Source organism: Myiozetetes cayanensis, unplaced genomic scaffold, assembly GCF_022539395.1.
Source record: "Myiozetetes cayanensis isolate MyiCay16 unplaced genomic scaffold, myiCay2020 scf2-11, whole genome shotgun sequence".
NCBI lineage: Eukaryota > Metazoa > Chordata > Aves > Passeriformes > Tyrannidae > Myiozetetes > Myiozetetes cayanensis.
The window spans coordinates 61,981,697-61,998,813 of NW_026087411.1; the positions used below are offsets into that span (position 1 = coordinate 61,981,697).

Sequence of the window (17,117 nt, forward strand, 5' to 3'; positions counted from 1 at the left end):
TGAATAGCACCAAATTGAACCCATCTTATAACTAATCATTCACCTCTAATTTTGATCAAGATCTGAACAGCAGCCCTCACATCAAAGATCTGGTCTGTGAGCCAGCACAGCCAAGTAATGCTGCAGCAGCTCACTGCAGAAATTACTGTTTTCTCATTATAAAAACTAAAGTACAAACCAGTTGTCAACACCTCAGTTCATGTATGGATTAGGTCTGCTCACTATTCAGAAAGCTTCTGCTCACGAAAAGACAAGTAGAAAAGCCATTTTCCAAGTCTGTGGTAAGAAGCTGGATAGATTTACCTGTTGCACAGAGCAATGATTAGACACGACTTCAGTTCAGCTCAGCAGCTTTATTCAATGTTAGATACACTATCCCCAAGGCAGTAACTGACCTTGTGTTATATTACACCATCACTCCAACTCCTTGACGTATTTACTCACACTTCAACCCAGAATTTTCTGAACCCGTTTTTGCAATCCCTGAGGAGCCAAGGACTGGGATCAGCAGATAGCAAGCAAACCAAAATCTATCCAGTACACTCTCAATGGCACGTTCCAGATGGATTAAACCTCTCCCTCTCCTCCAGGGAGAGTTGCAGGTCAGCAACTTCCCTACAGGCAATCAAAACACTCATTTTTAAACCAGTAAAAATAAACACTTAAATCAACATAAATGTTATATATTTGAAATTAAAATTCTTAAATAAAAATTATTAAAAAAAGAAAAGATTGACTGTATCTTAAATAAACACCTCTGAGATGGATCACAGGTTCAGTTTCCTCCTTCCTGGTATCTAACTCACCAAAATCACTGACTTTGGTTCATCAAGAGACCAGAGAATTGCTCTAGCTGCCTTCTAGGAAAACAAGGATCAGGGATTTGATTCCTCAAAGACAGTGAAAATTCTTGGGTGATTTACGTGGAAAGTCACAGACCTTCACTTCTCTAGTTTGTCGTTTTGCTTTTTGCTATAGCACTAGGTAAATACACATCTACAGGAACAGAAAACATTTACGTTCCTCAATTTTATTGTGAAGAGACTGTTTTTTACAGGCCTGAAGGGAGAAATAATCACACCTGTTTAGTTAAGGAGTGTCTCGCTTTTCCCACATAATGCCCTTTGCTGATGTGAAATACTTGGGGTTATTTTAGCACTGACACCTTAGTGGATTCCTTGCCTCTCCAGGTACTGCTCCCCTTTACCCCTTTCCCTCACTTTCTAGACTACAGTTGAAATCCAGACCATCCTTCAGTTCTTTTATCACATGTTAGCTGCACATACACTCCTCTTTCCATCTTCAAGTGGCACCTGAACCTTTCTTCCTTCTCATTGGGAACTGTGTTAGACCAGCAACAAACACTGCTTTGTTTCTGGCATGCAATGAAATGAGGGTACCCCTCTCGTAATCTCAGTATCCCTGCTGCATTTCACACCTTGGCCCACATAGGGAAGATCAGATTCAACTCTAGAAAGCACTATACATTTAAAAAGTAATGGACAGTCAGGTTTTTGTGCTAAGAGGACTGCAGCTTACCTTTCCCGAGGAACAGCAAACCAGTACTCTGGTTGCTTTATCTTTTTACTGTACTGCTGAGACACAGTGGTGTTCTGAGACACAAAGGACTTTCTCATAGGCTTGCCTACTTTAATGCACAGAAACATTGGAGGAGTCTTGCTCTTCTCCTCTTTTGAAGGAAGCATATCTGAATGAGACACAAAAGAAACAGGTTGCTTACAGGAAAAGTACAAAAACTGTGGCTGATAAAACACTGTGACAAATCTTGTGCAAAGGAATACTCGGAAGCATCATCCACAGAATTACACCTGACTTAATAGCACAACTGGTTTAATAGTCCACATTCATCCTAAACTATATCTCCCTCAGCTCCAAAGCTATGTACAGAATAACCCTGTAAAGCAAACAGGTAAGATGACCACGTTGGGTGCTGCCTGCAACATGAAGTAGACAAGTAAAGGGTACAGTGCTTGAACTGGGTCCTGGAAACACACCCAGCTCAGGGGTAATCCTTTATGCACACACACACACAAAAAGCCTAATGGGTTTCTCAATTCTGAAGGTCAGACAGCCATATAAGCACCTTTTATTTGCACAAGGCAGGGCCAAGCCTAAGAGCAGTTTAAGCTCCTTAAATTGCTTGTGTGAAAAAACCCCTGCTTATTAAACTCTAGCCTCAATCACACTGAAGTTGCCTTCTTCATTTTAGGAATACACATACAGCCAAATATAACTAGCAAGATATAAGCCCTTCTGAAAGAAAGGAAAATAATTTTAAGAACTACTGTTTTTAAAATAAAGACTTACACTCTAATTGTCCCCTCCACCTGATATAGATCAAGGGTATGTCCATAGGTTCATTAAATTACCAAGAGAGGAGCATCAATGATCCAGGATAGACAAGTGCTTGGAAGCACCAGGTAGAAATGGTAGTATGTGTGCACACTATCTGAACCAAAATTTCATTTTGTTATATGCTTTCCAGAAGTAGCCTGAACTTTGTGATAACACAATGACAATCAGGAAAAAACATCACTCAGTAAGACTCTACATATATTTCCATTTATCACTTAAGGGTTTCCATAGCATGAAAGACTCCTGACATACACAAACAGTGTCAAGAATACTCTGGTAACCTGTCTTAGAGTAATGCACTACTACTTTGGATACTCTCAGAAATACACTGACAGACTTCAATGAGGTTACCATTATAGAGTGACAATTCATAGGCCATGAAGTGTCCTTGTCAATAGTGAAACTCGATGACATTTCACTCTTCTCCTTAAACCCAGCAAACAGAAGTAAAGATTATATAAAGATTATATAAACAGTGATCACTGAATATGGGAAGAACACACAAGCTACTTAGCAAACTAGAAGTTTAGAGAATTTGGAGACAGCAGATAATATAAAAATGAAGTGTACAAGAGTAAAAAAGAGACCAGGGAAAGAGGAAATTAAGAGCAGAATGCAATAAATTCAAAGGTTACCATCATAATGCTGTCCAAGTCTCAGAGGAAACAAGGATAACCAGCGACCTACCTTCAATTGGCACTTGAATTTTCTGCAGCAGCCACAGTCTGATTTCTGATTGATTGTCTAACTGTGTTTCTTGACAGGTGTTGTCTATAGCTGGTACTAAGGAAGAGTCCACAGACTCTTTCAGGTTCTTTTCCTCTGCTGCTGCTGAGCTGATTTCTAATGAAGATGCTTTCCTTTCAACACAGCAGGAATCAAGCTCCATACTTTTAACTGTATGGACTTCATTAGCTTGGGACTTTGAACAGCTAAGTGTAAGGTCTATGCCAATTGCTTTATTGTTTTCACCTTTCTGGATTTCAGCCTTGTGTAAGTCTTCAGATGACTGAGACCCATTCCCATCTTTATTGAGGTAAAATTCAATAAGTTTATCTTTCTCTAGCTCTTTCTTAGTGTCCAATGCAGTCTCCACCTTACCTGTCGGGGAACTGACACATTTGTTTACTTCTGGAATAACATCTTGCTTTTCACATAGCTCTAAGTCTAAGTCAGCTTTAGGTTCAACACTGTCCTTTTTTTCCAAGGAATCAACTGCCAAGTGCTCCTGGACTTCTGGAGTAGGTTTGGTTACCTGCTGCTTAGTTCTCCCCAAGTCCCTAGGATCTGCCAGCAAGCCTTCCGTTACTGAGATTTTCCTGTCCAACCCTCTATCCATATGAGATGATGTCTTTTCCAGCTCAATGAATTCATCCTCTCCTTCTCCTAAAAGTGATTTTTCTTTGGTTTTGATATCTGAAGCATTTTTTTCCCCAGAAGGGTCCTTGGCACATGGATCCACAGCAAACTTTTCCAAATGTTCAGTGGCAGTGACATTGTTGGGAAACTCCACAGAATTTGATTTGATTGAGCCTGTACTCTCAGATGACTGAAGAACTTCAAAATCAGCAGACCTTTCCTTATCTGAAGGCTTTATCTGTTTGGAGCCCAGAGCAATGGATGGATCCCCATTCTGTTGCCTCTTTTCCTTGTTAAGGGATTTGAATTTGCTGAAAGGATTGATATCTTTCTCAGAGGATAGGTCTTCCCACTCTCCTGGCCTGTACAGAGGACAAAGATCCTTTGGTATGTCACTGTCAGGGGAAATGATGGGTGCACATAGGATGTTAAAAGCAAAATGTAAACATAAAAAAAAAAATGAAAAGAAAAACTAAATAATACATGAACTTAAACTGTGAAACTCAATGAAAAATTATTTTCTCCAAAATAAACATATAATACTGAAAATAAGTGACTTTAAAGAAAATAGAGAAAAATGCTGAAAGGATAATACCAAAATAAAATGAGTAAACCACTTGGCAGAATATGCCACATGGGTGAAGAAATGGTACACGTGTAATAACAATGTGCAAGTCAACAGAAGTTCAGTAACAGAAAATCACAGGACATGTCTTTAGCTGCTGGGATTTAATTCAAATCATATTAATACTGTAATTTCCCAAATCTGACAATGAGTCAACCTCTACAACCACCCATGCTTCCCTAGTCAGTACAAACGTATTTTTGAGAAAAAGCAAATTGGAGATAAGTTGTGTCCTGTTGGAACATGTTTACTGCAAAACAGTAACAGGCAACAGAGTTGGTGTTTTTTTCCTTTTATTTGTCTCCATTACTCGAACACACTGTTTCAGTGCAGCTTCCCCAAACATTTCTTTTTAAAGCAGGACAAACATAAAACATTTCAAAATGGAAAATTCAGAAAAAAAATCTATCATCATAAAACTTGAGCTCTTCATTACTGCTAAAAGTCTTAAGGTGAATGAGAATGCAAGATCCCCATCACTTAAAGGTTACTAAGAAGTTACTAAACACTCTAGTAATGAGAATAACAAGTATCTGGAAGGGTTTTCTCGAAATGAGAAAATGGAGGGAAGTTGATGAATTCCACTGATCAAACAGGTATTGCCTGTAAGAACAAAACCTTGCTTAGAACAAATACATAAGCAGTGCCTGGTCTGTGCATAAATGAAAGTAGCTCACGCCAGAAAGTCTATTAAGTATTACAGATTATAAATATTGATGCATTTCTGGTTTGAAATACAAGTATTCCACAGACTGACATTTCCGTAAGTCCTGAAGGTGGCAATTAAGGTGTTGTTATCTTTAAAAGTTTTAAAAACTCTTCTCAGAACAGCCCTGGTAACACAATATTGGTCCAAATCTAACCCTATTCGCTTCCACTGAAATAGCCCTAAAGACAGGTCAGTGCAAGGGCCCAACCACAGCATGCCACCAATGCTTTTATTAATTACTGGTTTGTACTGGTCTCCTTTGCACTTTGGTTCTCATATGCATACCGATTTGCCTTTAATGGCACTTTAGTGGCAAAAGAAAGCGCAAGAACAACACAAGTGAATGATTCCTTTGCTGGCACTTTCCTCCCCTGTTTTTACTCTGTTGCATTAAAACTCTTCCCCTCCATTCCCCCCTCCCCTGCCCCTTTTCCATGCCCCCTTACTGAAAATCTATAAACATAAGGTCAGGGAAGAACACTCCTTACGATGGCAATGCATCTTTGATCTTCATGTGAGAGATGTCATTGTAGAGAGCTATTGAGACAACCTCTTCCATGGGGCAGATGAGCCCATATTCTTCACAGCCATTCTCAATTACCAGAGGATCAGACTTATGTGGGTCAAACATGATATTGTTTGGAGTTACTATCATGACTCCTCCAACTACGCCCTAAAATAGGAGAAGAAAGAGTTAGTACATCACATATAATGCACTTATCATTTATTATTGGATTTTAGGCTACTATCCTAAAAACCAAAACCTCTTTCCTGTCTCTTTATACTGTGTCATGCAATCTTTGCTAACAAATCATTCTGTTTTCCAATTGCATCAAGTCAGACATTGTAAGGAGAACAAAGAAAAAAGTGTCTTAGTAACATCCAAGTTCCTGGCAGGTAAGGAAGAACATCTGAATTATTCAACTTTCATGTCTGATTACAACAAGACAAAAATGTGATTGTTAATCAATCTCTAACAAAATAGATTAGTGGATTTTTTTTTTTTAAAGGATGTAGCATTTTATTCTAAATGCAGCCATCTTCATTTGATACATGAATTTACATGCAACCAGCACACCTGAATGCAGTCTTATTTGTGGAAATGTCCAGGCTACTATGCTAAGCTACACTATAGTCTCCTTGATCTGCTCTCCCAGAGGTACATGCAAAAAGCTTCTCTATATAGGGATCTGATATGAGAGATCTTCTCCCCAAACTAGAGGTAGCTTCTACTGCTGATGCACGCATATTTTGCACAGTTGTAGAGGACATATTTAATTCTTCAAAACGTCCTCTAGTCATGGATTTGAAAGAGGTTGCATCAGCCATTATTCAACATCAATTCATGGCAACTGACCATTTTTAAAGATGATTTCCAATGTCTCTCTCCTGAACCCTCTCTTTCAGACGAATTACAAAATTCACCACACCAACGTAGAAGCTGTGTGTAAATCGTGACAACTGACAAACAGGAGCTACAGATCAACTGGAATGACCCACACTGCAGATACTATTAACTATTCAAGGTCATCTGCAAGGCAAGCCAAGGAAGGCTCACAAATAGACAGGTAAAATACAACAAGCTCGGTTTGCTTCAGGTTTTTTGGTGTTTTTTGTTTTGTGGGGTGTTTTTTGTTTTGTTTTGTTTTTTTTTAATGAGTAAGATGTCAAACTGATGGCTTGGCACTAGCAAGTGAGTACATGAATGCCTGCTCCTCTTTAAAGCAAAGTCTGTACATATTTCCCATTTGCTTCTCCTGTATGACTCAGTTCACAAGCCTGGTTTGTGTTTGGGTCAAAGAAATGAAGCCAAGTGCAGAGACTTCTCCCCCATGCCTGTATCTCTAGTTAGCCAGAAGGACAATACATCAACAGGCCGTGCTTCCCAATGCAGGAAGCAAGACAACAAGGGATTTTAGCTACGCTGGCAAAGAAGCCATCCCACTTTAAATTGTTCTGACTGCAAGTTACTTTTTCAGGCCCGCAGCCATAAAACTGGCAATCTGTATCCTCTGCACCTAACAAGAATCACACACAAAGCAACGGTACTGCCCTCATTTACATGCGAGACATCAAGTAGTTCTCTATTACTTTCTACAAAACAGCAGACTGCAAAATTGCAGAGTGGTTAAATACAGTCTACATCCACTGAAGCCAGAAACTGTAGGTGTAAACACATCCATCTTAGTCAGGACGAAGGGAAAAAATACGTTGAAATGACAATGATTAGCATATCCAGTGTTATAAATTCCAGAGAATTTGAAAACCCAAACATGCAGACATCTAACTGAAACCAGAGTCAACAAGAGTAGATATATCAAAGTAGGCAGTTCAAGAAGACAGTGTCTTGCAACCTTGAGAAGAAAAGCAGGTTAAAATACTACCCAAGCTTTGTGCCTTCGCTTCTAAAACAGCTGCTGTAATTTAGGGTTTGCAGTCCTGGTGGGTACACATATATTAGAAGAATGCTTACAAAAAACAGAAAGAAAAGGTTGTATAAAGCAATATTCAATCTTTTTATTAGGGCTTGCTCAAAAATAATTAGAAAGTGCAAAAGCAACATGGACATATTTGGAAACACTGGTCTAGGAATAGTTAAAATTTATCTTCAAGTCATAAATGAAATAGATTGGCATGTACTCATTTTATAAAGCTGTTGCACAATTTGATGGAACTTGGACAACTAATCCTGACATGTCATAAATCTGAAGTGCAGTTTTCTCTCTCTATGCACTCTATAGCAATGCACTCTTACACAGATAATTGGATAAGACATAGTAGTAAGAGAATGGTAACGGGTAGAAGAGTCATTCTTTCATAAAGATCTTAGCATAAGAAATTAAACAACTGAAAGAACAAAATTATACAGCACATTATCACAGTATCAATAAGCACAGCAGTAACAGATAAAGCCAAGATAACATTTACATTCTTTAAAAACATGGAGCACATTTGATTCCCCCACTATTCATCTCTCACTTATCCAAAGAGATTTTGCTTTTAAAGAATCCCAAACAATGCCCAGAAATCAGGTTTCACCTACCTTACCATCTGTGAAGTAACGACAATTCATTTTTAAAAATTTGACAACCACAGGCTCATCCTCTTCTGAAGTAGAGGACAAGACTCTCTCAACTGGTTTGAAAGCCTTTCTTGCCAAATCAGCATCCTTAGAAAAGAAAAAGTTCAGTGAAGAGCAACAGGACCAGAATAATATGCTTTTAGATTTTGAAAAACTAAAAGGCCAGGTTCAAACAACTATTTTCCTTTTGCTTAAGGAAGAAAAGCAGTGGTCATGTATGTGTGTATGTTCACTTCCCACAGCATCCTGTATGGAAAAAAACCCTTGTAACATTAAAAAAAATCTCCATATAAACAACAGGTAAGAAATTGTGGTAGGCCTGCCCTGCCACATCATCTACACTGAAGACCTCTGCTCACAGAGCACTGGTGTGATTCCCGTGCAAGTGGCACAGAGGCATAAGGCTAAGGTTAAACACAGTTGTTCACTCCAAGCTTCTCTCCACTTTCCTTTTCATTAGTTATGGATTTGAATTAACTAATTACTTCTACATCAGACGATATTGAAGATGTTAAAGGCAGCTAAACCGCCTAAAACTACTATCTAAAAATCATCATGGCCAATCACCCTTCAAAAGAAAATTTAAGATCAGCTGTGCCAAAGCATTTCACAAAGATAAAAATCCTGCAGTCTTGTCTAAAGACAAGTCTAGATATGGGTACTGACATAATATTAACTAGAAAGAAACTGACTGCTCAGACTAAACTAAGAGCCTCTCTGTTCAAGGATCCCAATGCAGGATTCAAGACTCTGGACTGCAGAGCAGCATAAAAATCTCCAGTGTGAAACACCAAATAATTTTTCATATTTAACTTCCTATTCTTTAAAAATTACACACTGGACTATTTTCAGTTGTTTTGATAGACTCCGGGCCCAACTGAAGTTGTAATAGGTTCCTAAGCTCAAAAAGAATTTCCTTACTTTGGAATTTTTTTAAGATATGGTAAATTTTGTAGTACAGCAAATTAATTTTACACAATACACTACACACAAGGCCTGTAACCTCAAAACACTGCTATTTACACAGCCTTGAATTTCAGCTTCAGAATCGAAAAATATTTTGAGAGTTTAAGACCAGTGAACCCATGTTTGACTTACAGGGAGTTTATCATATTCAGCATCTGACGATGAAGGAGAAACAGGAGCACCAGGACTAAAAGACGACAGCCTTGCAGCGCTTGTCTCTGGCACAAAGAGAATCTAAATACAAACACATTTCAAAACAGTAAGGCACAAGCTGTAAAAGGTTATTCAATATAAATACTACATTCTTCTAGAAAGACATCACAATATTAATCACTCGTGACTGCAATGCACTCCTTAACAACTACTTATTCTAGAGCCCTTCATAGGTGGTGATAATGGGGCACATGCAATTGCAGGATCTAGCTCTACATTTTGTTTTGCAGTACAGGCAAAAAATTAAAACATGTTCCACAGATTGAGAATCTCCTTTTTTCCTCCCCCGAGATTTGCAATCCCAGGTTGTCTTGCAACTACCACCAACTAGAAAACAAGTACTGCAAAATTACTATTAATAACCATTAACTTGTAAAAACAAATTCTGGTCTAAAGTGAAGGCCATTGCTGAAAAAAGAGTCATTTTTAGTGCTAGAAGTTTATAACATTTCACTATGTGTTGTCTGTTTCCAAAAACATACTTGCATCTCCAAATCTAGGAAAATATTCTTTATATGAAGCAGCATTTTAGCATGTACCACAACTGTTGTAAGAAAAAAATCCAGAATGTACAATTCTAATATAAGTGTGTATAAAAATGCAATGCTTTGTTTGAATTTTCCCATTCCCTCACAGTGAACACTACAGATTTTTAGTACAGCAGTACTAGAATGGCAATACAGCTTCGGACCTCCATCCCAAATAAAAACAGTCATCTCTTCCAAGTCTCAGAGCAAAGAAAGATATTTCTAAATTTAAAAAAGTGTTCACAGTTTAGTTTTAAACTAAAAACGTTCAGAAAAATGAAACTATTTTCCTTATCCCAGCTTTTGTCTGCTGGGTATTCTTAGGCAAGTCAAGCTGTTTCTCTGTGCCTCAGTTTCCCTATATGCAAATAAGGACACTTCAATCTCTTCGTGTCTTGTGAAGCAGAAGTAGAGATCTGCTCTTCATGAACCATGTGTTAGTCTCATTTCCATTTCTGTTACTTGACTCTCCTAAAAACAGTCTCTCTCCATTTATTTCTTATCTTACAGGAGACTGACTCATTCCCAACATAATGGCAAAAAGCCATTTCAATTTCTGTATCTAACTTTCTAATTCTTTAATGCATTATATTCTGCATTTATTTAGACTTGCCAAAAATTCAACTCCCTTGCAACAGCTGTATTACCTTCTTAAGCTTTAGAGTCATCTTTAAGCTTTAGTGACAGCACATAAACAACAAGCCAGATATGGCAATTACAAAGCTCTCCCTTCACCCCCGCTCCAAGGAATGATCTACTGAGTTTCACTTTGAGGGAGGGCTTTAAATTACTGTCCCTTATCCTTTTATTCAAGTACCTACAAGATACATCTAAGTACTAAAAAGCTTTTAAATACACAGCAAATAATCATGTTTCAGGTATTAAACCCCCCCAAATAAATAAAAGATTTACCTGGCCTGGCACAATTGTCTGCGTGAAAAGCTTATTGAGCTCCACAAGCTTGTTTGGGGTGATGTTAAACTTTAATGCTATGCTGTTTATGGTGTCCTGATTTCCAGCCTGAAGAAAGAGTTGAAGCTTAAGATATAGTGAAAACATTCAGCACACCAGCTGAACCAAACCCACCTAACAGACTGTTTTCAGGCAACAGACTTGATGACCTCAACACACCCTCTATTTAACAGCTTAAGGGATAAACCAGTATAAAAAAAAAAAAAGACAGAACTATTCTTTCATACTGTACAGTAGATAAAATGCATAGGTGTTACAGATGTCCCTCTCCTTTTCTGTTAAAGCCTTAAGGCAGCACCACTGCATTTAGAACTGGTCTGGCAAGGAGAGCAAGGTCAAACACTGCAAAGTTCACTACACCTCCGGCAGTCACAGCACGTCAGGCATTTGTGCTGTTCACCTTCCACAGTAGCTCTGCATGATACAGAGTTGAGTGCAGTCCCTCTTAAGGGTCCTGACAGCTCACACAGACTTTCTGGGCAGAGCTAGTCCTCTGAGCTGCCACAGCAGCACACTGCTGCCCTGCTCCAGCTTAGCCAAAGAGGTCTCATCATCTCGAGACCAAGCACAGGCCAACCACTTGATGACCTTAGCAATACTGTGGAATGGAAGCATTTTTCAGAATAACAAAACAATTGCCCTACTACAGAGCTATAATGCACAAGTAAAAATAGAATTGGCAGCCACAAGAAAAGGCAGAAGACCTAGACTGAACAGAGATTCAGGACATCAGCTTAGCTCTCCCCACACAATGATATTTGGGAGCAATCCCTATTGAGACAGGTTTGAACTTCAAAATTACTCACTAAGTGCTTTCAGTTTTGTGCCACTGCCTCCCTCTTGACCTCAACAGCTCCAGTTTAAAAAAGCAGATATGAACACACCACAAACCAATACTTACAGTGTATTCTATGGTACCATGGGGTTTCTGAGAAACCATTTTCTTCTCTTTCTTTTCATTGGTTTTGTTTTGATTGTCATCTAAAGAGCAAAAAAAAATTCAAGTAATTGACTTTCAAGATGTTTGTTTTTCAGTATGTTTTGAAAGTGATCTACAGGATGTACAAATAGGAGCTGTGAACAGGAACAAGAGAACACATTAAAAATACCTATTAGGCCTTAAAATTGCATTGTAAGGCAAGCAAAACTTCATCAAGTACAGCAGATTTAGTAATCATTCAGGAACTCTGCAAGAGTAATGTATACATTATACCATATCAACACAGTACTGCTCCTCTGTTTTTCTCTGTGATTCCTACGCAATTCAGCTGTTGAATACCAGTACTTTGTAGCAGCAGATAAACGGACACACTGCTATTGCCTTGGTACAAACACAACAAAAACTGGTTAATCACCACTTCACCACAAGTACATTATATTTAAATACTATTTTAAACTCTGAAGCTAAAAGTATGCCAAGAGTTCTGCAAAACATTGATGTATACAGTCAAGCATGAGAAAGCACAAAGCTCGTGCAGAAGACGTTTCCTATCAGCTGCAGTACAAAACCCATTGCACTTGCAGAATCCCTTGCAGGACCCAAAAGGCACTCATGAGCTCTCAGCAGCACGAGCAAGATAGAGAGTTCCAGTTCTTCCTACAGCAGTGGGTGAGTGAAGTCAAGGATCAGGAAGGATGCCAGCTGCCCAGCCAGCCCAAGCTCCCTGAGTCTTACCTTCTACAGCCAGCCCCAGCCCCGCATACCTGGGGGAGGTGAGGGCAGCATGCAGCCCCAGCTCCAGGAGTGGGGATGGGGCACGGTGAGGCAATTCATGGCTGCCCCGCTCACCCAGCCTGATCACTCTGACCAGTTACAAAGGTCCTGCTGCCTCCGACAGGTTGCTGCAGCCTGGACAAGATGGGGAGAGGGGAGAAGACAAGGCAAGGCTGGACCCAGCAAAACCAGCAGCCAGAACCAAGAACCCAGAGGTGCTGTCCTTCTGGGACGACCGTTCCTGTGGTCCAAACTGGCAGCTCTGGAAGATCAGGAGGGAAAGGACAGGGAATGGCAGCGCAGGGCTTCTGACTTGCATTCAGGCTTTGCTGCAACCTTTGCTATTTCCAGAGAGCAAGAGGCAGATAGTAAAAAGAAGGGCGAGGACTGGCCTGCCCCACTGTAATGTACACAAGAAACAAGGAGGGGCCCAGAATCATGGTGCACCTGATCCTTCTGCTGGACCGTGTCCACAGTAAGATTAATGCTGCAGTGCTGCCGCAGTGTCTCCCAGAGGCTACCAGAGGGACCATCTCCTTCAGTCAGAAGAGACTCACAAGAGCCCCAAACATACATCCAGGTGTTACTGCCAGCTCATCCCACTCCCTACCTGCCAGGGATGTAGTGTTGAGAAGTGCACTGGTTAGGGATACAACAGAGGCAGAAAGCATGTAGGGACGAAACATACACAATTGAATACATGTGGATAGTACACCTGGCATGAAGGACAGAGGTAGAAAGAGAAAGATCAGGATGATGCTGGCTTTTATCTGATGGCATTTTGGGACAGAGCATCACTCAATCATCTCAGTTATTTCACCTCCGAGACTGGAGACCCACAGTGAAACTTTTTCCTGACCATTTGTATTTTTACCATTGTTTCACCACCTTCCTTTGATCAAAGTCAAAGCAGTCTGTGGTGAAGGATGGGAAAAACATGTAAAGATAGCATTAGTAGGGCACAATGTTAAACGACCAGAAACAAAATGACAATATGACAGACAAAAAAAGTGACAAATATTGGATGTTTTCTTTATCCATTATCTACTTACAACTGCCAATATGGCACAATGTTGCCTGAAGAAGTTCCCCCCATTAACAGAGTGAGTTTACACTCTTTTGTGCTAATAGGAGGTACAACTTTGGTTACTCCAGGATAACTAGAACTACATATCACACCCATGCAGGCAAACCACCTAAGCTGTTTGCAACCTATCACGGGAGAAAGAAAAGAAAGGTTTATAGGTAGACTTCATCTTCTAGTAAATTATTTGGTCTAAGCTGGAAAAAGTAGTCAAATTTTCAGATATTTTAACCTTTACTTATGTCTGAACAGTACACAAGGTAGGAAACAGTTAAGAGCAATTATTTCACACTAACTAGACATGCACCAGTATGACCTTGAAGGTGTGGAAGTAAATTAGCCCAGACAGATGTAGAGGAGAGATTTTGTACCTGTTGAATGTGAAAAAGTTTAAGTCTGGGTGTGGATGGGAGAAATAATAATATGCAATAAAACCAGTTTCTCTGAAGAGCTTATGATGCTTGGTTTTAGCTAAACTTTTTGTTCCAAAGTTTTGTCTTTAGAAATTGTGACTAAGATCTGAGCATGACAGCAACTATGCCACTGTGGCAAAAGATGACCACAAAACAGCAATACAGACAACTTTCTCCCCTACAGTTTCATCCCTGGCAGGTAGGACACCTCTCTCTGTCCCCCTGTGAAATACACTGTATTTTCCAGGTCCCCCTAATTGCACGGACTGTAAAGTCTGGAGATTAAAAAATACTATCCAGTGAAAAGCTATAACTTAAAATGCTGTATTCAGAGGAGACATACAATATGCTCTAGTTCTTGGTTGATAGGACTGTGAGACTGTTTAGTAGGGTCCTAAACACAAGCATGGTGCAATACAGAAGAGTGAACTAAATATGCACACATAGTTGAAAACCCAAACCATACAGACAAGAAAAGAAGTTCAAAAGACAAGCTGTTTAGACTAAACATAATACAGTCTGCCTTTTGCCAATAAACGTTAATAAATCCTAAATGAGTTGAACAATTAGACACTTGCTTTTCTTGCATATCTATGTGCAAGAATAAATGTTGTATAGCCTGTTTAGCTACAGACTAAAAGAAGCAGTCACAGTCTGTGAACTGAAAACCTTACACTTTCTGTTTGAATGCTTTTTCCTTCTACCCTCTATTCCCTTTCCTTTTTCCTACCCCAACAACAAGGGGCTCTGTACACTGTTCCTATACTTGAGCCTAACTACCAGACAGGCTTGGGCAATCCAAAACCACATCATATCAATTTGAATAGTGCAAAGTCTTAACTAGTCTATATTTTTAATTGTGCATATAAAGATCTAAAATCATGAATTAAAAAGTTCAGACCTTCAGAATAAAAAAAAAATCACAATGAATCCATTTAATTTGACAGGTACTGCTAAGCTCCACATACTGTACATGTAGTGAGGCCAAGGTCACAAACTGTGCCCTACGTGAATGGTTTACAGCAGAGTGAGTGGGTAGCCTGGCTAAGCACACCACCATATACCATTTCTCCAGTTCCTATATCGTCTCTCATTTCTCCATCAGGGAGTCAGTCGTTTTCTGACATGCTCTGAAGGCAACTAGCTCTAGTAGGAGTCCCAAAGGCACCCAGAGTATATGCAGGCATGATGGAGTTCCTCAGAAACCACATTTCTTTCAGGCAGAACTAGATGAAGAGCTCCACAGGCTTTTAAACAACTGCCACTGGCTACTTTTTGAACATGTGCTTAGTGGTGAAGTGACTCATGGTTCTGCCTCTCAAGTTTTTCTGCACTGCATGTACACTGGAGATGGGATTGCACGACAATGAGAAGTTACTAGGTGTTAATGCAAATTTGATAACACTGCATTTTTAGGAAAAGGACAGTGTGGGTGGACTAAACCCTCTGTGGTTCCAGGAATCATGCAAAATAGGAATTATGTAAAAATAGTAAAATAATGAGCAGAGAGAAGAAAAATGCCAAGAGGGAACAGGCAAGGAAATACAGGCCTACTGAAAACAGACAGGTCTAGAATGGGAATTTTTCTGCTCTTAATGATATATTTGTAGCTCAGTTTCCTAGCAGACTCTTCACATTTCATTTAGCAGTGCTATGGGAAACCTTACAAAAACCAGTTACCTAAGAGTAATTTGGACAGCAACTATTGAAGCAGTATGATAAAGAGGTTAATCAGTTTATCATCCAAAAGACCTTGACGCATGATAGGAGAATTACACCTCTGCAACTGTGTAAATAGCTCTATAAGTAGATAGTATAGGTCAAGGAGCATCAGCAGACTCTGGGGCTGCCCACACTGATGTACAATACCATCACCACCGGTGTCACAGACTAACCTACTGCCAGCCAAAATCAGTGCAAGGTTTCACAGTCCTGGCAGTGACAGCTGAACACGCCTGACAGGTCCCAAGCCAGGTCCTGATGTCTGGTAGCCTGGCAGGAATGCTGAAGTAAACAACGGGCCAAAGGACTGACCATTTCCCACACCTGGCAAACAAACTCAGTACATTGAAAGGACAGAGGCAATGGCATACTTAGTGCAAAAGTCCATTTTACTCATTAATCTCTGTCTTATCAAAGACTTAGGTTGCATGTAAATAAGATGAATCTTTCCCCTGACTAGTCCCCTTGGCTTCTAGAAATCATACATTTCCCAGAGTAGTGCAGAGCATTCACTCAGCTGCCCTGTCCCTTCAAGACCTCCACACCAGCCCTGTGCCAATGAACCCCATGTTGTGCTACATAAATTATCGCTTCCATGATGAGCTATGTAAATTAGTGCTTCCCTTCTGGTACTTCATACTTAATTTCATTAAGCATTGTAATTAATGTTATTTTAAGGGTGAACAAGTCATCATTCACCTTCTGCATACCATTCAGGATGTCACAGATTTCCAATATCTTTTCTTATTTATTTCACTTTTTCAGGCCAATACTTTTACTCTTTCCAATTTCTCTGACCACACAGGTAGTCCTTCTTGTTAGTTTTTCTTCCCCTACTATATCCTTTTTAAGATGGATGAAGTAAAACCAAACACAGACTTTAGGATATGAAAAAAAAATTATTAATTTGTGCTGGTGACATAACGAGGGTTTCCTTAAATCTGGTAATTTTCCCACATCACACAGCAGTCATACTTTTCCACTCTGCACAGTACGTCACTGTGGTTTTAGGACATTCCAGTCCTACACCTCTATGACAGATTTGTTAGATGTAATAAAACTATATTACTACAGTCTAGCCAAGCATTGGGACAAAGGAGTGAAAACCTGCAGGCAGCTTAAAAGAATCTAAAATGCAATAAATTCAGGGGAGAAGAGTTATCACGCAGAGTAACCTAACCAGAGTACTGATAAGAAGTTAAACAAACAAGGGTTCCCAGGGTAGTTCTCTTATCAGTGAATGAGACCTAATATCAATTACGTTAACAGAGATGCAGTTAGTATCGCTTAAGTCATTCCGGAGAAATGTAGAAATCTCAAGAATATGAAAGTCTTGCTTGGGATGGTAGAGAAGG

The 17,117-nt window shown here is 39.6% G+C and overlaps 1 protein-coding gene across 6 annotated transcripts in view; it reads right to left on the reverse strand.

The window, feature by feature from the left end:
* The window catches only part of NCOA7 (nuclear receptor coactivator 7), a 91,869-nt gene that overhangs the window by 15,499 nt on the left and 59,253 nt on the right, over positions 1–17,117 (reverse strand). For 4 of the 6 annotated variants that reach the window (XM_050314358.1, XM_050314360.1, XM_050314359.1 and 1 more), the window contains 7 exons: positions 11,731–11,810; positions 10,770–10,877; positions 9,250–9,351; positions 8,113–8,238; positions 5,558–5,742; positions 3,064–4,130; positions 1,540–1,708 (listed from right to left, as the gene is read on the reverse strand). In XM_050314358.1, coding sequence (XP_050170315.1) covers positions 1,540–1,708; positions 3,064–4,130; positions 5,558–5,742; positions 8,113–8,238; positions 9,250–9,351; positions 10,770–10,877; positions 11,731–11,810 — 1,837 coding nt within the window. The remainder of the gene's footprint in view (positions 1–1,539; positions 1,709–3,063; positions 4,131–5,557; positions 5,743–8,112; positions 8,239–9,249; positions 9,352–10,769; positions 10,878–11,730; positions 11,811–17,117) is intronic. The other 2 variants (XM_050314362.1, XM_050314363.1) reach the window with 2 other exon arrangements.